Here is a 21,154-nt window from a genome sequence, read left to right on the forward strand (position 1 = left end):
GTTAGGTCAGGTTGCTCAGGGCCTTGTCCAGTCAAGTTCTGAAAATCTTCAAGGCTGGCAATACCACCTGCTCTATGGGCAATTTGTGCAAATGCCTTACTACTCCATGGGAAATAATTTTTTCCTCATATCTAGTCAAAATATCCCTTGCTTCAGCGTAAGTCTGGTCCTTCTTGTCCTTTCAGTATGTGTCTCTAGGAAGAGTTTGGCTCTGTCTTCTCTATACCATCCCACTGTTTAGCTTTAAACAGGCCTTGTAGCCCACTTACCCTTCCCTTCCCCAGGCTGAACAAGCCCAGCTCTCTCAGCCTCTCCTTGCACCTCCCAAGCCCCCGGCCACCTTGGTGGCCCTCCATGGAGCTTGCTCCAGTACGTCAGTGCTTTTATCGTATCAAGGAGCCCTAAAATGGACTCAGTACTCTGGATGAAGTCTCACAAGTGCTGAACAGAGGGTAATAATCATTTTCCTGGACCTGCTGGTTACACAGAGCAGAGAGTGGTTGGCCTTTGCCACAAGGGCACACTGCTGTCTCTTGTTCAACTTGTCCTCCCATCAGGATCTCCAGGGCTTTCTCTGCAAAGCTGCTTGCTATCCACTCAGTCTCCAGCCTGTACCTTTGCAAGGCATTATTCTATCCCAGATGAAGGACCCTACGTTTACCTTTGTTTCTTTGTCTTGCCTGGCAATGGTGACAGCATCCATGGTCTATTCAGTTGTTTTGCCTGAAACCTCCATTGTCAATTGACCCAAAAATTTATTCACTACTCTTTTCTTGAGTAGAAGTTCCCGTCAGTAGAAAGAAATTAAAAGCCCTCACCCTTCAGTTGTGTTGCAGGACTTTTTTTGCTGTATCTGAAATTTCCCTCAAAGCTTGCTTTCAGGGAACGGAAAATAGGTTGCCTTATCTGAACCTGTGTAAACTAAGAGTGAATATATTTGGTGGTATAGGATCCAAATTTTCTGGGTTTATATCAAGGAGACACTGCTTTCTTCATGAAATTTTCTTTTGGACAAGTCAAAGGAACTATAAAGGCATTGGTGGAGTTAATTTCATCTAAATCCAGTCATGTAAAAATGAGGTATCTATCCCAATTTAGTCTTCTGGTCTTCCTTGATAGTCAGTGTTGAAAAAGGCAGGCTTCCTTTGAGCGCAATTCATCCCCCCAGCCTTAGGCTCCACAAGTTGTTGCATCTCAGTCAGGGACGTCCTCAGAGGAGCTCTCAAGCAGCACCAACAGCGAACTCACAGTACAGCCCCACAGGCAAAGCCTGGTCCTCATTGATCTGTTAACGCAATTTGTATCTGCCCTTTTGTACCATAGGGCTCCAGCCAGGTGAGATAACAGGTCCCTGCATGCAACAGGCGTCTTCATCTGAGCAGATGATGCAAGGTAGCAGTGAGACAGTACTTCTTCCAGGCTGCACTTCCCTGTTACAGGGGAGGATGTCTTGAATCCCCTCTGCTCACTTCAAATGAAATGGATGAGTTTGCTGGACTCCTGCAAATTTTTCATACGGTCTTTAGCTGGATTTAACTTGAGTGCCTTTAGGATAAATATATCAGAATAAGACTCTGATCCTGCAAAACATACGTGTTTTTGAATCTGTGCACATGCTGAACACTAAACCCATGAGCAATATTGCAGAGTTCATGGCACTACTCTGATACCTAGCTCAGCACATGCGTGTTGACAGGGATGGCTTACAATATTGTACAGTCTGATACTGCTAGTACTGCCATCCCGCCGCTTCCATTTTGAACTCTCATTTCCACAAAAACCTGAAGGTGACCTCAACCTTCCCCCGCTGCCCCAGTTGCCATACATAATCCCTTTGCGGTAGTGATTTACTCCATTTTCACACTTATTACTTTGCTTATTTTCCACATGGCAGTCCCTAATAGCGGAGGAACATTTTCATCCTCTGCTGATGTGTTGTTCTGCTCCGTAGCAGCCTCCTCTCTGCTCATCTGTAGTGTTTATTTGTTTTCTACGCAAGGGGAGGTTACTGATTTCATCTTTTTTTGTCTCATTTGTGCTCCATTTCCCTGGCTCTCTTTCCATTTCAGCTGACACTTCATGTGAGAGAGAGTGTGATCTTGTTTTTAAGGTAGTCACAAGGACCTGTGCCTTTTTGCCGCACCTTTCCTGGGGGATGATGGGCAATCCTCCAACCGCTTTCTAGTGCAATATTTTCATGTGTAAAATATCAGTAACACCACTAAAACTGTGCAAATGATTTATTTGTTAGTGGGGAGGCCAAACTGGAAGAAAAAAGAAATTCAGTTTGGACCAGCTTGGAATGAACTGCTTTAGAAGAAAAGAATAGAACCTAAAGCACATAATTTGGTGTGAAAATAACTGATTAATTCATTTGCAGAACTGTTTCAAACATTTTTCTACTTTAAGAAATTTACATCAAAAAAAGCATACAAGGCATTTGGAGGCGTCTGGCACTCTCCCCCAATGCCATTTTTCTGCTGTTGCTGAGACTAAAGGAGAGTTAATGTTATATATAATGTTATCAAATGTTATATAAGATACTCTGAAATTCCTCTAAATAAATGAAACGGCTTCAAGTTGTACACTGCATATGTGTCAGGCAATCCGTCCGCAATGCCAGGACACTCGTCCCACCCTAAATGAGACGGCTGTGGGAGAGCTGAGCGGGCTGCTGCAGGTGGTTACTAGCAGCAGACCACCCAGAGCCATTTTCAGGAGGTCTCCACGCACCACCGAAGTTTTACCATTCCGCACAGCCACAGCCGTGCAGCCCTGTGCTCAAAAATCCTTGGGGGTAAAATCTTCATGTGAGGTCCTGAAAACCAGCTGCAGCCAGTGCTCTGCCAGCTGTTTGCTCCTGTCAGATGGGAAGCAGAGGGGATGTGTGCCCACCTCCGTAATGTGCAGTCCAGACTACTGCCTTAAATCCCTGCTGAAAGGCAATTTGAGCCACCACACCAAAGAAGAGCGGAAATGTTCTCTTTTGCCTGCTCTGGCAAATAAATCGTGATTGCGACTCGCAGCGTTGGGTGGACAACAGGCAGCAGTTGCACCTTCAGCTAGACCTGCCTCTTCAAGTCCTAATCACCAGGACATATTCTGATAATGTTTTTCAGCCACATAAAGTGCTTGGCTTCCTCACCATCTGCATCAATGAATGGTGACAACAAGATTTCTGTGCTTTTTGTAGCTCTCCTCACTGGCTATTGCTTTATAACAGGACTTCATGTGTCAATAGGTAAATTGAGGGCACAGAGCAATTTGAGGCCTGAATGATTGTGATTTCTTTTGAAGGAGCTTAAAGGCAAATAAGGGATCCAAAGTTGCAGTGTAATTAGTGACACTTTCCTTTGGTGGGAGTGAAAAAAGCCCCAAATTAGGTTAGTGACAGTCAGAGAAGGAGAATCTTTTGCTTTAAGAATTTTTTCTGGCTGGGAACAAGAAAAGCTTGGGAGAAAAGACACTTAACAAAAAGACACAAGCCATGAAAAGAAAGGAAAAATAAAGCAGTCTGATAAGGTGTTTAATGTCTCAACATTCAAGCTTTTCATTTCCAAATAAAGCACACACTGCGATAGGCTGGGAAGTTGTTCCCATTTTCAGAAGGATCCAGATGAAGAGCTCAGACACAGGCACTCCCCAGCTCCACCAAAAGTTGGCATTAGACCCGGATCAGCTGAATTTAGCCGCCCAGCTCAGCTCAGCTTATGGCCTCCGTTCTAAAAATCATATCAAAAGCAGGGCCAGCATATTGCCTAAACCTCTTTCAGCTTTCCAAAGGAATTTGCTCCCTTCCAGGTATGTGTGCCCTGCTCTGCACCTGGCTAAGAGACACCAGTTGCCCGCTGGATAGGGAAGGTGTTGGGGTGGTGGGGGAAGACCTGAAGTCTCAGCCTGGAGCCAAGCAGGACAAGGATCATCAATTTGGGCTTTCTGCAGCATAGGAAGCACGGAGCTGGCAGCTCCGCTTCCCCTTGACAAACAAAGCCTTTCCCAGTGCTACTGTTCCCCAAAATGGTACATTCATACAAGGATTTGGCATTTTCCAACACCAATCCCCCCCCCAACCTTTCGTCAAAAAGCCCCTGTCCATTTTCAAGTGCAGATGTTTCTTGCCTCATCCCAGGAGTGGGCCTTATCCCTGGTGCAGGGGCGACAGGGCGCCACAACAGCAGCTCCTTTGCTAATGTTCTTGGGTTCTGCTGCATTTCCTTTAAATTCCCTGATTTCCACATTCCTCTGGTAACTTCAGCATCTCAGATTCCATCCAAGAAATTTCTAAGTGCCCCCAACTATGGAGAAAAAGTGAGCTGTGAAGTCTTTGATACTAGAAGAGAACCTTAATGAGAAAACCAAAAAAAATTCATTTGTAAATTGAAATTTTAAAGCAAATTTTGCAATGCTTGGGAACCTGACCCAGGATTTTTTAATGTCTGGGGCTTGCAGTGCCATATTCAATGCATGGCTTCTCTGCTGAGGCGACCAGCAAAGTGTGCTAATTCATGCCAACTGTGGAGATTTCTGGGTGTGACTTAGGGCTGCTGGGAGCCGCACTGAGGCCTCACGACTCATTTCACGTAATCAAGGCTTTTATTAAAACATCTCTCTTTCCTCCGCACCCCGCCTGTTAGCAACAGCAATTATTTTGGGGCAGCGTTTCTCCTGAGGGAGGTATTTGGGCCATTATGTATAACTAAAAGCACTACACTGAGAAATTCTTGAGCCATATCAGAGTGGGCGGATTAGACAGCAATATGTAGCTGTGTCTGATAGCTACTTCTATCCCCTGCTGCCAAACACCCTGTTGAGGGGAGAGGCTTTTCTCTAACATTACAATAACGACACTGTCTCCCATTGATAACATCTGACTCGAAATGTCCTGCAATCAGGCTGGGTTTATTATTAAAATTCATACCAGCCGTTCCACCCTCAAAATCAAATGTGTCATCCCTAGGTAGGAGCGAACTCAGTGTTTAGGCGCTCCATCCCGTCTCCAGAGCTGCATCATGAGAGGCGGCGTCAGTTAACAGAGGTAATTAATTTTCCATGGCAGCTCGGCGGGGGGAGGGGAAGGAAGCTGCCGAATATTAACACGGAAACTTCTGAGGCAGCGATTCGTCCCCTCCCTCTCTTTCCCTTGCAGGAGACGTCGCAGTTGTTATTCCAAGAGACCAAATTTAAGCTCCGAGCCGCCCCCGTTTTCAGCTGCAACGTCTGTGTTACACGCTTAAAACGAAGCCCGCGCTGCCCCGTTGGCACCCTCCGCGGGGCATGCGTGTGCGCGCGCGCGGGTCTGTAAACTCAAGGTTACTGGGTCACGGCTGAGGAGCGCGCCTGGGAAGGGGCAGCGGCGTTAACAGCCTGCCTCCCCTGGGAGCGCCGCCGGAGCATCCTCTCGCGCCCCTTCGCGCAGGAAAGGGGCTGCGCGTGAATCGTTACGGCCCCGTTTGCGGATGGCCGTGGACGAATACGTGGAGGCTTCCCGAGTGTTTGCTGTTAAGTCGATTTCCAGTTGTACCTTCTGAAGCCCGTTCGGCAGGGGCACCGTCAAAGGAGAGGCAGCAAACCAGTGCCGCTCACTGCCTTCTGCGCGGACACGGTGTCCTAACAGAAGGATTTTAAAGTCTGCTGCAGATTTTGCTGTGCCCAGTATCAACGTAGCAGTGGTCCTGAGCTTCAGGCGGACCCACGTAGCTCAGCGAGCGCCTGGGTTTGCAGGCAGCCAGTGGGCTGCCAAAGCCCCTCTCGTGGTGACTGTCAGGTTAGTGCTGCTTCAGGCGGGAAAACGCCGCTTGGGCCCCCCAGATTACAGGAAACTGAAGGTGTCTCTGTTGAGATGGCGGTGGAGGATGGCTAAGGATTGTCAGCAGTACATTTCAGAGGCCCTCTCTTCCCTTTCCCCAAATAAATAAATAGATCTTGTGGGGGTATAATGCACCATAGCGCTTTCATCCCACATTAAGGTCTGCTGGGGATAAAGTGGATTACAATGCTATTTGGCTGGCCACTGTGCACAGAGCCAAAACTGTTATAACAGGATTCAAATCCCTTCCCTAACTCAGAGCAAATTTGCTTGCTGCTTTAAAAAATGGCTATAACATAAATTGGCCCAATAAACTGAGCTATGACCGTTTTTGAATGTAAGGCTAAACTATTTATGCTCTCCTTTAAATATGGTTCTTTTCATAATTTAATGAGTTCCTTTAAGTCCTACAGAGGCCAGGAAGGGTGTTTTTATAATAAAGTTGCATTTTCTCACACATTCAAAAGAGTTAAGGTCACGTACACAAAGCTAGTAACTCCTCAAATAAAGACAATATTTTTTACATAGCCACGCACAGCGCCTAGCAAAATGTCAGGGCCTGGCTGGGGTGTGATTACACTACAATAACGTATTGTGTAAGACTGACCTGTGGGGCAAGGAAAGAAGCCAACTGAGGAAAAAGAAAGAAAAAGGAAGATCAGAGGGTGGTGAAGAAGACTAAAGGACTTAGTCTGTTCTGCCTATCAAAAGGCTAAGGGGAGATAAAGTTATTGCCTATAATGTATCAGAGGAATTAATATTCCTGGTAAATACTCTTCTGGCAAGTATCAGAGTGGTGAAAAAGCAGTTGAAGTGAAAGGGCAAGTTTAACACAAAAAAGCCGGCGGCGTAACCTGGCCCTGGAAAGAAGACGGTGGAAGAGGGCTCCCGGCACAGCGATGTGTGGGACCAGCTTCCCAAAAGTACAAGCTGCCTCGCGGAGGAGCTCAGGGCTCTGGCCTGGCCGCCAGCACTGCTCTGTCCAGTGTGCCGCACTTCACCGTCCCTAGGGTTTTTGGCTTCATGGTGCTGGGAACCAACATGTTGGACACAGGCACCCACCTTTGCTCAGGGGTGCAACTAGCAGTGCTTGGGGGGACTGTTATTAATGGGGGAAAACAGAGAGGCAATCACTGAGCCATCTGTACGTGGAGCCCAGCAAACGTAACTTATTCCTTCCACGCACTGAGAGCGCAAAAAACTTTCCCAGCAAGCTGAAGCCTTCAGCCAGCAGGATACTGCTCCTCTGAGCAGCTCCCTGTTGTTACGATGGCCTTGAGGAGAGCAGTCATTGAGCTGGTGAGCTCACGTTGCCTTGTGTTGCCTCTCCAAGGAGAGACTTCAGGGTGACTGCATGCTTGAAGGAAACCCAGGTTACCAGGTAATGCATATAATATGATTGAGAATGAAGGTGACCTATAGAAGTGCAGTAAATACACGATTTTCTCTGCTCAGCAAGTGCATTTTGATTACAGCTTAGCACCAGGTCTCAAGGTGCTGTTAGCATTCTTGGGAAAGCTCGCAAAAGGATAATGTGCAAAAAATGGCAAGAAGGACAAAAAGGCTCCAAATCAAACCCCAACCCTATGTGCACCCATGCCAAGCATGCAAAATCAAGGGTGATGGTTGCAAAATTGCCTCTTCTTGTTTAGAGCCACCCGTGTCAGCCTGTTGTACAAAGGGAAAATAGCAGCAGATCAATAGAGGTATCTGCACTGACATTCTCAGAGTTTTCTCTCTTAAAATACACTGGATAACTCATAAGCCTTCTCAGTTAATGAGCCTTGCTGTGTGAAGAAAGACACGTGTTTCTTTTTAAACATGTTTTTCTCTGCCAACTTCTGGGCTTTTCCTAAAGGAAGAGGTAAGTTAAGGCTCTTGTCTCAATCACAGACCCAAGTGGTCATCTCAGTGGCAGTGTGCTGGTGTGGGCTTTCAGTGGCTCCTTTAACTCTGCTTGAGGCTCCTCTTGACTTAGCTTCATGACCGTGAGAGCAGCACCATGCACGTTTCTCTGGAGGGTAGTAGGGTTCCCCTGCCCAATGCCACTCAGTGAATATTTTATGTGATGCCAGATCACTGATTCACATACATGATCGGCAACCACAGGCCCTCAGAGAGGGCTGGATCCTACCATGACACCGAACTCTCCCTTTGACGGACAGGGGCAGGAATAGAGGTCTTGGTGCAATTTCACTTTAATGGAGTTATGCACATTGGCACTGACTGAAGACTTGACCTGTGTGAGGGATGTCAATGTGCATAAGCACACACAAAAATATGATGCATGTCATTTATTATTTGTTCTAGTCAGCCAAGAACCTGCTCATTCCGGTGCTGTGTGGATATATAATAAAATAATCCCTTTGCAAAGGGCTTACAATTTTAGTGTAATCACAGATATTCAAGCCTTGGAGGGAAGAAAGAGAAATGGCACTGCTCATAGCCCTTGTTTCCTAGCAGGCTTGTATTCATCGACCACATACCTTCATACAGTTTTCACTTCGCTTGTCAATTGTGAAAATAGATTTGGGGGCTGTCGACAAATGTTACAGTTGAAATGACCCAGCTAGAAATAATAGACTATGAAACATCAAAGTAGTCATAATACTGTAAACCACCACAGAGGAATAGATTCAGGCTTTTCCTTTTCATGGCCCCTCACCTGTTGTTCAATCCAACAGGACAGTTTGGGGAGGATTCCTCTGCCCCAACTTCAGGTGTCTCCATGCCAGACCACTGCATCTGAGGGACTGACCGCAGCCTTCTCCCTGTGCGATCCTTGCGGAGAAACGAGCACCACGAGAAGCAGATTCACCTGCCTTGTCTTAGACACCAATTTTAGGACAGGACACCTTGTCCGCTAGAGGTGTTTACCTCTCTATTGCCAGGGAAGAGAAGGCAGGATGACTAGTTCAGACTTCAGTGTCTTACTTGGAGACATCTAGAATTGGCCGCAAGCTCCTACCGATCTCTGGCACTGGTAGGTGAGGGTTTAATGGGTGCCTTTTGCACAGCACTCAGCACAAAGGCATCCAACCACCTGTCACAAAACCTTTCACAACCTGTTTCACAAAACAATGGTGAAATAGTGAAAGAGCTGTTGGGAAACCAAGCAAGACATCACAAGGGTGAATCAGTCCTAAAGCCCTCCATATTTACCAGGCTGGATGCAAACTGTGTGACTAAGAAGCATCTTCAAAGCATATTTCACTTTATACTTTATTTTCTTTTTCAGACGAGAGAGGTTTCTTTTTCATTTTCACATCTGCCTGGCATCACAACAGGCACCTATGGGAAAACACGTACAACTGGCTTCCCACTAAAACCCTATCACATGAGGGAGAAGATTCCCTCAGACACTTCGCTGACATGTAGGACCCTTTCCTAGAAGCTCCCATTTTTTTCCAAGAGAGTTTTGCCTCTAGAGCCTGATCTCAAGAGCAGCAAAGTCAGTACAGTACTGACATTGCTCTTCTGTCTACTGGGCTTTGGGTCTGAACAGCAAAGAGTTTGGTCACAAGTGATTTGCCCTTATAGTGAAATGCCCTATATATTTAACAGAGAGGCACTGAAGCATCAATTTATTTCAGTACATCTGAAAACAAAATCCTGCAGCTCCTAGTATAGGGAATCTGCAACTTGAGAGAAAATGAACTGATTAAAATCAGGTCTAATAGCAGACACCAGGAGAGCAGTCAGTGGGTATCCCTTTCTCTGCTTGTGGGGCCTCATCACACAGTGACACTGGCACTGAAATTGTAATGACCTATGACAACCATTTTCTGCTTAGTTTTTTTTTTTTTTATAATTGAAATGATAGACAAAAGTAGCAGGAGACAATGACATAAAAGGGGTCAAGTACAGAAGCATTCATTTAAAAAAATCTCTTTACGCATTTAAGAATGCGGCTATTTCTTTCAGCAAAGTGCTTATCCATTTGGATGGCAGATCCCTTAAGATAATAATAGGGCTGCGGGTTTTTTAAATAGCTCGTGTTGGTGGCAGCAGGGGAGTGTGCTGCGAGTGCTGACATGAGACGTGAGGCAGCATCCGAGTGCCTGCCCTGGCTCCTCCGCGCTGCTGCCAGGCTGAGAGCAGGTGTGGAGGGAAACCCTCCTGCAGCTGCTGTTGTGCTAGAAAAGACCTCTCTCCTTTAGCACCGCCTGATACTGGAAATATAACTCTGGGATATCTTCCCTTTTTCTGGGGTCTTGATTTTTGGATCCGAAGGTGCAAGAGCTGGGATGTTGCTTTCGTGCTCTGAAGACCTACCCCACCAGTGGACCTCCCTGCAGCTCGGAGAAGATGCCCCTCGCAACCCCTTCAAGTTCCTCATGGGGACTTCAGCAGAGCCAAAGATAAGTTGTCCTGAGATAAATTCATTTCTGAGTTTGCATAAGGCTAGTAGAGCAGCACTACAAGTCAGGTCTGCAAGGGCTTCCAGCACAACAAGATTTGCTTCATTAAAGCTGGTCATTCATTACCGTGATAAAGTAATTACAGTGTCCCAGTTGCTTTCTTCCCCTGCTGGTCCTTCTCTACATGTGGTTAAAAACATTAGGGCTTTGGCATAGACAGAGATGTTGCTGCTTTGCCAGTGAAAATCTCAAAATGTGCAAATAAGAGAAATGTTTTATGGGGTCTATAAATAGTTTTGCATTAAGGCAAATGTATTCTCCTGCCTAAAATAGCTTCACCTTGCAACCGGCTAAGGACACTTTCAGCGCCAGAGGAATACCTTCAGACACCCATCAGGAGACAAAAACAGCCCTTTCCACCAAAAGGCGAACACACTCAACAGCCACGGACCCCCCCTCCCGCTGCCTCCCCCTCCCTCCTCCCTCCCCGTTGCTAATCAGCAGCACATTGTGCTTCGGTGTCAGGCCGGGGACGGTCCAGGCGCCGGGCTGGTATCCTTCCACAAAAAGCACCATTTAGTCAGCAAACTAACTTTTCCAATCATTTTTTCCAGAAACTTGCAACCTGAGTGTTTGTTACACAAACGCAAGGAACCAGGAAACTTTGCCGATTTGGGGACTGGGGGGGGGGAGCAGTGACGTCCCAAGACTGCTTTTAGCAAGTCCCGAACTGCTTGCTTTCCGCCAGCTCTGAAGTAAACCCTGCGGAAAGACAATACGGACGCCCTCTCCGCCAGGGCTGCAACGTGTTAACGACACTCTCCCTTTCTCGCCCGAGCATAATTTCATTCCCCGAGGAGAAACGCCGCGGGGGGGAGGGGGGAAGACATTGAGAGCAGACAAATATTGGTAACTCACCTTTAGGCTGTGTGTTGGGTTGACGACGCAGACGAGTTGCCCAGCAGCTGAGAAAACCCTCTTTGCCTTGTAGTGTTGAAACCTCAGGTGGATAAGATCTAACACAGCCCCAAAGCACTGGGTGAAGAAAAGCATCACAACTTTTGTTGTTGCTGCTGCTGCTGGCGGCGGGCGGGGGACGCAGCGGCAGAGCCCCGTAGTCCTTGAGCCCGGGGAGGGAGTGCAGCCAGCGAGGACTACGCTCCGGCACGGCTTAGCGTGCCTTCATATTCATCATCAAAATAAGACGGGAAGAGGCTTGCAGCAGTGGGTCGGCCAATGGAAAGGACAGAAATGTTATCCTTGAGGTCCGGAGACAGCCAATAACGGATGCCTCCCCTCCAGAAACTCCCTGATGAATTGAGCCTGGTGGAGAATGTATTATTGAACATTACCATACATCAGCACGTTGCATTTATCTTGTGATTACAGCCAGTCATACGTAAGGCTGTGGAGATATGCAGGCAAAATTGATAGCTTAATGTCTCCATTTATTAATTGACTTAATTTAACAAAAGAGCTCTCTAAGACGAAGCCTAAATGCAAAGCACAGAGGAGAAGCCCACCAGTGAAACTGTTAGAAAGTAGCAAAATAAATTAAATGGACTGTATTTTACTGAGGGAAGCAGCCTAGCAGAAAAATCAAATATGCGAAGAGAGCTACAGTTTCTTCCAGGGGTTAAGCAGAAGTAGATCTCACTCTATAAACAGATTCACGTCTGTGCATTTTGTGGGCTTCAATTTGTTTTTTTACCGCTCTGATGTTTTCAAAATTTCATATTCAGCTACTTCACAAGGGAGATGTTCCCAGGACACTAATAACATCCCCCCTAAAAATAGGAGAGGTCAGGTCTCAGGTCTGGTGTAACTTGGAATAACTCCATTTAAAGTCAGCAGTGTTTTCCTGATTTACACTCGTTGATGGATCAGGTCCATTGGACACAAAACACAGTAGTTACTGGATGCTGGAAATATGAGAGCATAAAAAGGCACAGAGCATGCTTCTAAATATAATGAAATACATGATGCATGAGAGCACACACACAGAGAAACTTGCACTGAGAGAGAAGTGGCATCTAAATCAACATAATAATTAAACACGCAGAAGGCTTTTGCTTGTCCTTCATGTGCATATTGGTGGGCAGGAAATTACTAATTAGCCATTAGATTGTCCTAGACATTAAAAAAGGAATTAGGAAAGTGCAAGGAAAATAACATGCTTTTGTATATTCTTACCAGTGTGTATCTATGCTGGTGGGCAGGGACCCTTTTCAAGCCATTGAGTCTCATTAAACTTGAGGCCCCATAACCAGGTTTTCCAGGAGGTGGAGGCACTGAAGCAGCCGTGGGGATCATAAAGCGCATTCATTTTGCGGGACAATCCTGTGTGATATGTTGCTCTGCTTGTTAATAAATCAAAGAGGGCTAATTTAATTAGCTCTCTGCCAGAACTTCCTATCATGGCGCTATTTAGGATTGCTAGCTAAGTACTCAGATGGCTTATTTAGCCCTGTGTAATCCTTCTCCCTTCAAAGCAGAATGGAAAAAGTAGCTTTCCTTTCTTCTTTCACTTCTTTTTAAATGTGAGGCCAGCACTGGGGATCAGGATGCTGCTCAGGACGGAGGAGCCCACGTACAAAGCGAGCTTCAATCTGTGACCAAATTGTCACAACTGCTAGTTCCTAAATCAATACTGCAATATGGGCTCTGCCAGACTGCAGAGAATCTTTGTATGAGGAAAAAAAAAAAAAAAGAAAGAAAAGAAAAAAGGCTTGAGTAGATAAATAAGTGGGATATTCTGAATGCTGGAACAGCTGACAACACAACCCCCCGCAAAACATTAAAAATGAGAGGAGTATGTATCTCTCTGTACTTAGCATTTGCTTGTAAATGAGAACAGGAGATAATTTTTGCAGTGCTGAAAGAGACTTTGAGAATATTTTCAGACAGGCTGAAGGACAAGTGAGTGAATTGCTTTGCTTCAATGTATCCTTTTTTTCTGTTCCCAAAGTAACTGCGAGTATCTATCTATCTCTCTCTTATTTATTTATTTCTTACTAATTCACAGATTGTAGCTGCACAAACACTTTATACCAGAGATCTCAGCCAACAAGTTACCAGCACAAGTATTCTGTATCAAGGATAATTTTGCTCTTAAGCAAGCAAAAGCTGCCCATTATTTATGCTTGTTATTGCTACTTGGACCTCCTGGGATTATTTCTGTTTCACTGGTATTGCAGCTCTGCCCACAGCCTGGTGCTCACCGTGCTTTCCCAAGAGGCAGAAGTGCCATGCTTCAGCTCATACGGACAGAGCACTGTCTTCATCCTAAATGCAAACATTGGCCACTGGGCCAGTACAGAAAAAAGGGATTGTCATTCTTGCAAAGAAAATTGCAAGCAGTTGTCTGCACTGAGATGTGCACATCAGGAGTCCGCCACTTGAAGAAGAAGTGCATGGGGACCTTTGAGGGTGGGCAATGGACCCTGAGACAGAGCAGTCTGCACCTTCTCAGTGCCTAAATCCCTGTCTCAGTCCGGGTTTATGTGCTCAAATATGAGTACCAAGTGCCTAAAAAATCTGGCTCTTGCAGAGCAAAGATGTCTCCAGAGGCCTGCACGTGGATGTCTCGATTTCGACATGTGACTTTCTGAAGAGCAGCTCCCTGGTAGGAATGTTTGTGGAAAACAACTAAAATAAGTGCTCGAAGCATCTGAAGGTAACTCTTGGTCAGCACGTGAGTTCATCCTCATGGCTATGCTTTTACAAAATGTGTCTTACCCACAAGCTATGTGGCACGAGCACTTTATGTTGTCCATATTCTTTGTGTCTCAAGGCCCAAACATAGCATAGTTTGCAACATTTCAACAAGTGACTTAGCACCAGCTTGACAAGGGACCCTACATCAGCTGTGCTGCAGCAACTGGCTGCGTGCGCAGTCTCGTACAAGTCGTAAAAGCTGAACAGTGCTGTGGCGCACGTGGATATAAATCCAGGTCCTTCTGCTTTCCCAATGTCTCAACCAGCATCACTCCATTGCTTGGAATTCACGATGGTCCCAATGGCTGCATCTACACTAGTAAATTAACCCCGTAGTTGTTCATAATTGTCACACCCAGGGCCCCCATCGGCTGTATTTAGGTATCCAGAGGGAGGAGAAGCAAGTCCACAGGCAAGATGCACTTGATGAACCCTGCTTAGCTGCTGCTTGCTTGTTTCTAGAGATTGTTGCCGTTATTTCCCAGGTAGTTAATTCTGTAACATGTAAGTTGTGTGATATGGCAGAAGACCATAGGCTAAATCTTCATTAGAATCCAGATTTTGCCAAATTAGCATCTCTAGTGATGTCTTTATAGTATGTGTGGGTTTAAAATACTCTAACAGTTCAAATGCTGGTGCTGCTGCACAGTATTAACATGATGATAGGATCAACTAGGCAGAAAAACTTTGTGGATCTGAAAAGCCACAGTTAAAACTTCTGATTCACTGAGCTATTAAAAAAAATTGCTCATGATTTGCTCCTGCTAAAACTCTCATGAGCTACAAACACTTGTGAATTTCTCAGCACCCTTGCTCATCCCCGAAGAAGCTGAAAGCGGTTCCCATGTGGAGCTTGTCAAGGCTGACTCAGGCCTTGCTGCCAAATTTTCAGCTGTGGGGGTGCCCCAAGTCACAAAGCTTTGGGCCTGTCAGAGACAGGTAAGTTAGGAGGTTTTATTGCTCAGGTCCTGATGCTGCAGAGGACATGCTTGATGCCAGTCCTCCAAAGGACTGAGGCTCTGAAGGAAGCCACTGGCCTGATTTGCCACCGCTTTGCTGCTGCTTATATAATTAAACATCCTGAGAGCGTGAGGCTGCTGCACACACACAATGCAATTTCTTCTTTAAGCCTCTTCAAACACATATTCCCAGCACAAATATGGCAGGCCTGATATTTGAAGACCTCCCACTCCACTTTGCTAGGATCCACAGAAGTATCACCAAAAAGCCAATCCAAATTAAGGCTAAGCAAAGCAGAGAGCAAAGCGGACAGGAGACCGTTGGTGGCATTAGGCAGAGGCAGGAAGGAGCTCTGCCTGCCCGCCGCTGCAGCCCTTCTCTTAAGTATTGCGACACCTGCGCTGGCTTTCCCTTCTGCCTGCTTTGCTTTCAGCAGGAGCTGCTGAGGCGAAATGGAAACTCTTTAGAAACCACGGGTGTCCAGGCACAGTGCAACTTTGCAGGCCACCAGCCTGCGAAACGCGTTGTTCAGTCAAAACCAGTCACAAACATTAAATTGCAGGGTTTCAGTTTGATTTCTTTTTCCTTCTGCCTAGGCACTGTGTGGGGATGTCCCTTCTACATCCTACTTTCTTCTCTTGCCTGCTCCCGTGCTCTCCCTTGGTCACCTCCAACAGGCCAGACACTGCAGGTGTACTGAACCGAAGTCCTTTCTCATCCCGACCTGTATAAATCTGGGTTAGTGTCACTGAAGTGCAAGGGCTGACTCTGAGCTTTCTCCTGTGTAGCTGGCACGAGGCGCTCTGCTGTCATGTACAGCAGTAGGGGAAATCTAATGCTCCTCGGGGTTTACTCCAAGGTTTCAAGTCCATTTTCTCCTCGGCGAGGGACTTCAGGAGCAGGATTCAAGCCAGCTAACTTTAGACACCTCTCGTGTGAACATCTACGTCTGAGTGAGTCACCCTGACTCCCTGGCAATCGTGGGGGCAACCAGGCACTTTGGGGATGTGGTTTCTCTGACCTGGCTTGGACACCAGCTTTCCGGTGGCAGCCCGGCCCTGCTCCTTCCCCCTGCCTCGGAGCAGGACTACCTTGATCGCAGCTCCTCATTCTGCCATGTCCACCACTAGCCAGCCAGAGGCCTCTTTCTCCCATGACTGGGCTGCCAGAGAGGATGCCTGGTAAAATGACAGAGACTGGAAGCAGTAGTGAAATGAAGAGAGACGAGATGGTTTCATCTTCCCTCAGCAGCTCCAATAGCTAAAATTGCTAAGTTTCACTTCTCTCTAGATCTTCCTGAGGTAGATGGGTTTTGTTACATATTTTTCTGCATCTTTGGGATGCAAATGTAATGTATGAAGCTTCATCCGCTCTTCTGGGTCTCCTGGCCGGTTTTGAGGAGAGGTGTTTGCACTATTCGTTAATGTTTTCCTCTGTTGTCCACCAGACCTTTTAAATAAGAACATAAGATATGACCTACCAGCTCAGGGTAATGGCCCATCCAGCCCAGTACTCTTGTCTCCATCAGCAACTACAAGAGGTGATATTTTGGGACAGCACATAAACCAGGGCAACTACCCCTCGTCCACTCTCCTTGTATTCCCCCAGCACCCACAGCTATTATACTAGGGTCATGAGAGGGTACATCCCTACAGAATCAAACCCAGCCATTTTTGAGGCTGAAAGCAGTGTTGCAGGCCTCCCGCCTGACCTCTGTAAAGCACATGTCGCTTCATGCTGACTGCTTCGGTTGCACTTGGCCAGAGCCTGTCCTTGTCAAGCAGTCTGAGCTGAGAGCATCCCTGGAAGGAGATGCCATGGCACCTCCCAGTAAGTTCTTCCAAAGGTTATTTATCCTTACTGTTAACATTTTTATCATACTTTCAGTTTGAATTATTTTCTTGCTTAGGCTTCTATCTGCAGAATGTCAGCGTGCTTTCTCTTGCTAAATTAAGGCAGTCTCTAGCATCACAGATCTTCTCCATGTGAAAGCAGTTTTTGCCTAAACTCTCCTTCAGAAAGCAACAAACAGACAGTATTTCCATTGCAAAGCACCTCCCTTCCCAGAGATCAGCTCACTTCTCCATGCAGCTTCTCCATGCGTTTTCTCTACCTTCTCCTCATCTTTTCCTGACCCTGATCTTTTTCCCACAGCCGATGCATGCAGAAGTAAAACGACATGTTTGGCTCACAGCTTTACGTTGTGCTGTTTATGGGCATGGCACGGCAATTCCTTGGGCCTGCCTCATTCCCACACCTCCTCCTCCTCTGCAGGGGAAAATTCGCACCACTCAGCTTGGCACAGCCACGTGGGGAGCCAAAGCTGCTGGCAGCCCCGGGGAGGAGGGAGGGAACTGAACATCTCTGGAGAACGCCTAACTCAGCCAGCGTGAATGTGTTGCCTCCTCTCCGATTCCCTGCTATCTGCAGTGGTGAGACATGGTAAGAGAACATGGACAAATCTCTTTTCTTCTTTTAAAAAATGAACTGTTTTTCAAAGCAAAATACAGTTGAAGTTGTTGGCTTTATCAAAACTTTTTAGTTTTAGTGAAGTACTTTACCAAATATATTTCCAAATTTCCATTTTGTTTCTATGAAAAGATATGAACACATGAAGATATGATATCTTCTAAGAAGATATAAAATTTTACTGATGTTTTAATCAGATGCTGATCGTAAACATCTTAACAGTTTTCTTTTTCTCAAAAGTCCAGTTTTTATTTGGCAAGAGCTATCAATAACATCAGTCTTCAAAGCAGTTAAATAATATATCAATTAAAAATATCATTTGACGTAGGTAATTTTGCAAAACTAGGGAGAAAACTGAATTCTGTGAACAGGAATCAATTTCATAATTCTGAGGTTCTTCCACACTTTTTTTTTCCTTAATCTGTTTTCAGCCATTCAATCAGGACCGCAGATCTCTTCCAGCATCATGGCTTTCCAGTAGCGTAGACCACTGTGAGAGGTATTGGACTGTGCCTAGTTTATTACCAAACAGCTTGGTATCAGTGACCCAGCTCCTCCAACTCCCCAATCCATCAGTGTCTGTGCCATTTCGGTCCATCTTGGACTGTGGATGGGTACATCATGGAAGGGCCACTGCTTTCCTCCCAGCTCCCAGGAGCTCACCCCAGCAGCGCTCAGTCGTCTTCCTCCTGGCTACTTTGCAACGTGACGCCTTCAACACCACCCCTGGGCCAGCTTGAGATGATCCCTCTTCCTGGCCACATCTCCCTGGTGTGTCACGGGGTGAAAATCTTTTCTGCGCCTTGTGGTCGCCTGCAGAGCACGTGCAGTGCAGAGCTGCTGAGCCGAGCTTTTCATGTTAATCTTCCTTCCGCAGAAACTTACATTTCCCTCTGGCACTGAAGGACACTAATATGGCAAGAGACTTTTTTTATTCCTTTATAAGACATCCTTTCTATATTATTATTAGTAGCACATGAGTTTTTTAGCCACTGGGTCAAGAGGGGGATTCTTCATTTCTCCTTGAGGGACATCTGCTGCCTAGGGAAAAAGGTTGCTGCCTCCACCTTCTTAATTCTTTCCCTTTGCAGCACTGCATTTGTTATGCTTTCCCTTCCTCTGTTCACTTATTAACAGGAAAGTTTATGGCAATATCTCATGCCACTTCTCTCTGCAAATGTTATACCCGAGAGAGCATCTCCTTTAACTTCACCAGCAACCCAGCAGCTCAATAAAGACGCATTACCTTTTCGTGTCGTTATTAGATAAAGTAACCGCCATCATTTCCTATTCATAGTGACTGCCTGGTGCCCACATTAACATAAGGATGTATTGCTTTCAATCGTGAGCCTAATGTAGTGCCCAGCGGAGAAACGTGCTGCGCTGGGCTACATCAGCGCAGAAGGTGAATGGACCGTAACAGCCTCTATCGCCTGGAGTTGGAGACAGAAGAAGCACCCGAAGGCAGCAGCTATGAACGAAGGGGGCTCCTTTTCCTGCTGCCTGCATAGGCACTGGCTTGGGCAGGGACAGCATCTAATCCTGAGCAGGTTTTAAGGGCCGGAGAGTTTCTCATTTGCCAGAGAGCCTGTCTGAGAGGCTGTCTCTGGTCACGCTCCGTGCACTGGCATTTTGCTCTGAGTGCTGCACTTAGCTGGAGTAAACAGCAGTCAGCAACACAGACTGGCGACGGCACTGGTGTCACCATTTAATCTCCTTAGCATGCTCTTAGCCCCAGCGCTGATTTGCAATCAGGATGTTGGGTGCCTCCCTGAGCCCTAGGACACTGTCAGAGTCACTACAGGCATTTCTTTTTTTCATCCAGCTGCTTTAAAATAGACACAGACATGCACGCATGCAGACGTACACAGCACAGACAGGCAACAGGGATGAGAAAAGCTCTCTGCCCTCACAGCGAAGCATAAGCAGCTTCCGCGAGTGCAAACAAGCCATACTGAACCAGGTCACGCCGTTCCTGTCTTCTCCGCACAGGAGACAGGCTCTGTGCAGAGGAGAGGTGGGGGTGTATCCAGGCTACCCAGCAGGATGGACTGAAGTCCCTGCTCTTCGAGGTCACAGGAATAATGAACAATTCAAGCTAGCTTCAGGGTTTCAGATCTTACGTGCAGGTTTTCCTGGCACTGGACTTCTCTGTCTTCAAAGTCTGGTCCAGGCAGATTTTGGATTCAAGGATTTTCCAGCCATCAGAGATGGCATACATCTTCCTCTGGCAGATGCCTATGTGTGAGTCAGCCAGCCTTGCTTCCACAAATAGCAGGAAGAAGTCAGTCTGGGGCATCTCAGGTTAAAGCACATATTTAAAATATGTTAGATGATTCACAACCTGAATGTACCAAATTGCCTCCATGGACTGTACATCTGCAAATCAGATCTCAGGTGTTACACCATGGACTTCTAAAATCAGATGAGATGAATTCCAAACCCTAGTGAGATGGGCATTACTATGCAAGCAGTGGCTCCAGCTGAGCTACTCGGCATCCTGGTACTCAGCACTGTTAGCCAGCATGGATGCAGGGAGTCCAGCATGTCCAGAAAGCATTGGGCTTCCTGAAAGTGGCCGGGTCCCATCTGAGTACTTGTTCCAAAGCCACCTGGCAAGCTTGATTGGAAATATAGGAATTGCCTATTGGCTTCCACTGGGGCAGAGCTAAGTATCAGAGTGGGAACCGCCTCAGTGCAGTCTTACTTGACCCTGGCATTGCTTGGCCAGTACCAGCTCTGAGGGCGAAAGAGCCTTGCACTAAGAAGTAACCTGCCTAGCACATGCAGGTGGTACTCCTACACCACGCTGCAGCCACAGCAAAGGGAAACACAACAGTGCTCCTTCCTGAAATGGCTGGGCAGAAACTGAAGTATATCTTAACCAGATAAAGCCATGGAAAAAATTAATTGAGGCAAAGAAGGACATATATGTGCTTCAGGGAGGTGTCAGGATTGCCCCTTTTCACTGAGAGTATGGGAAGCGCATCTGGCAGCCCTGGAGAACAGGCAATTTCAGTCACTCATCACTCTCTTTAATGTAGGCAGTGAGGCAGCATCTAAATCTGTCTCAGGAGCTATCATAGGCAGCCTGAAGCTGACCCTGACCTCCTGAGAGGAAAAAACACAACTAGCACAAACATCAGTCCTTGTCACGATGGGGTGGGAGCAGACGCCTGTCTGTAGGACTATATGCCTGCTGTAGGGGTACGCGCACAGCCCACACTGCCTGCTCCAGCCACAGCATCTCTATGGCCTGACCTTAACGATGGTCCCAGAGCCCTTACGACCCCAAATTAGGCTGGAGACAGTGGGTGCAACCCAGCGCAAGCACCTGTATGTTCCCTGCGGTCCCCATCCCGCTTTGGGCAGTAGAGGTGCCCAGTTCAGTCCTAACACACCGGTTCAAAGAGCCAACCCTTGCAAGCTGTACCCAGCCAGAGGCCCTTCACCAGTGCAGAAAAGGGCCAGAGATGGCTGAGCAAGTGCTAGTAAGGTCTAAATTTCAGAGAACTCTAAACCTCTTTCTTGAGAGTCTCCTCACCCCATGTCCTCCTCTTCAGGACAGAACTCTGCCCGGCAGTAACCTCCTGGGTGGTTGTGGTGAGCTGAAGGGATGTGCAACACTATCCGAAGGTGTCACCAGTTCCTGCCATCTCAGGGCTCACAAGTCCCAGGGATGACCACTGACCAAGCCGGACATGTAGCCTTTCCGAATCTGTATTTACGCATTTGGAAAATGTGCCTGACAATGCTAGTTTCACTGAGGTGTTTCTGTGAAGCTTATTTAGCTAATGGCACAGAGTTTCGAAGAATTACTTGGATGGGAAGCAGTATGGAG

General features: G+C 46.7%; 1 protein-coding gene across 1 annotated transcript in view; it reads right to left on the bottom strand.

Moving 5' to 3' along the window:
- Window positions 1-11,508, bottom strand: part of SIAH3 (siah E3 ubiquitin protein ligase family member 3) — a 48,471-nt gene extending 36,963 nt beyond the window's left edge. The window contains exon 1 of the mRNA XM_026108455.2: window positions 11,086-11,508. Within this exon, the coding sequence (XP_025964240.2) occupies window positions 11,086-11,220 (135 nt within the window). The 5' untranslated portion in view covers window positions 11,221-11,508. The remainder of the gene's footprint in view (window positions 1-11,085) is intronic.
- Between the last annotated feature and the right edge of the window lie 9,646 nt (window positions 11,509-21,154).

The sequence above is a fragment of the Dromaius novaehollandiae genome, chromosome 1 (assembly GCF_036370855.1).
Source record: "Dromaius novaehollandiae isolate bDroNov1 chromosome 1, bDroNov1.hap1, whole genome shotgun sequence".
NCBI classification, from domain to species: domain Eukaryota; kingdom Metazoa; phylum Chordata; class Aves; order Casuariiformes; family Dromaiidae; genus Dromaius; species Dromaius novaehollandiae.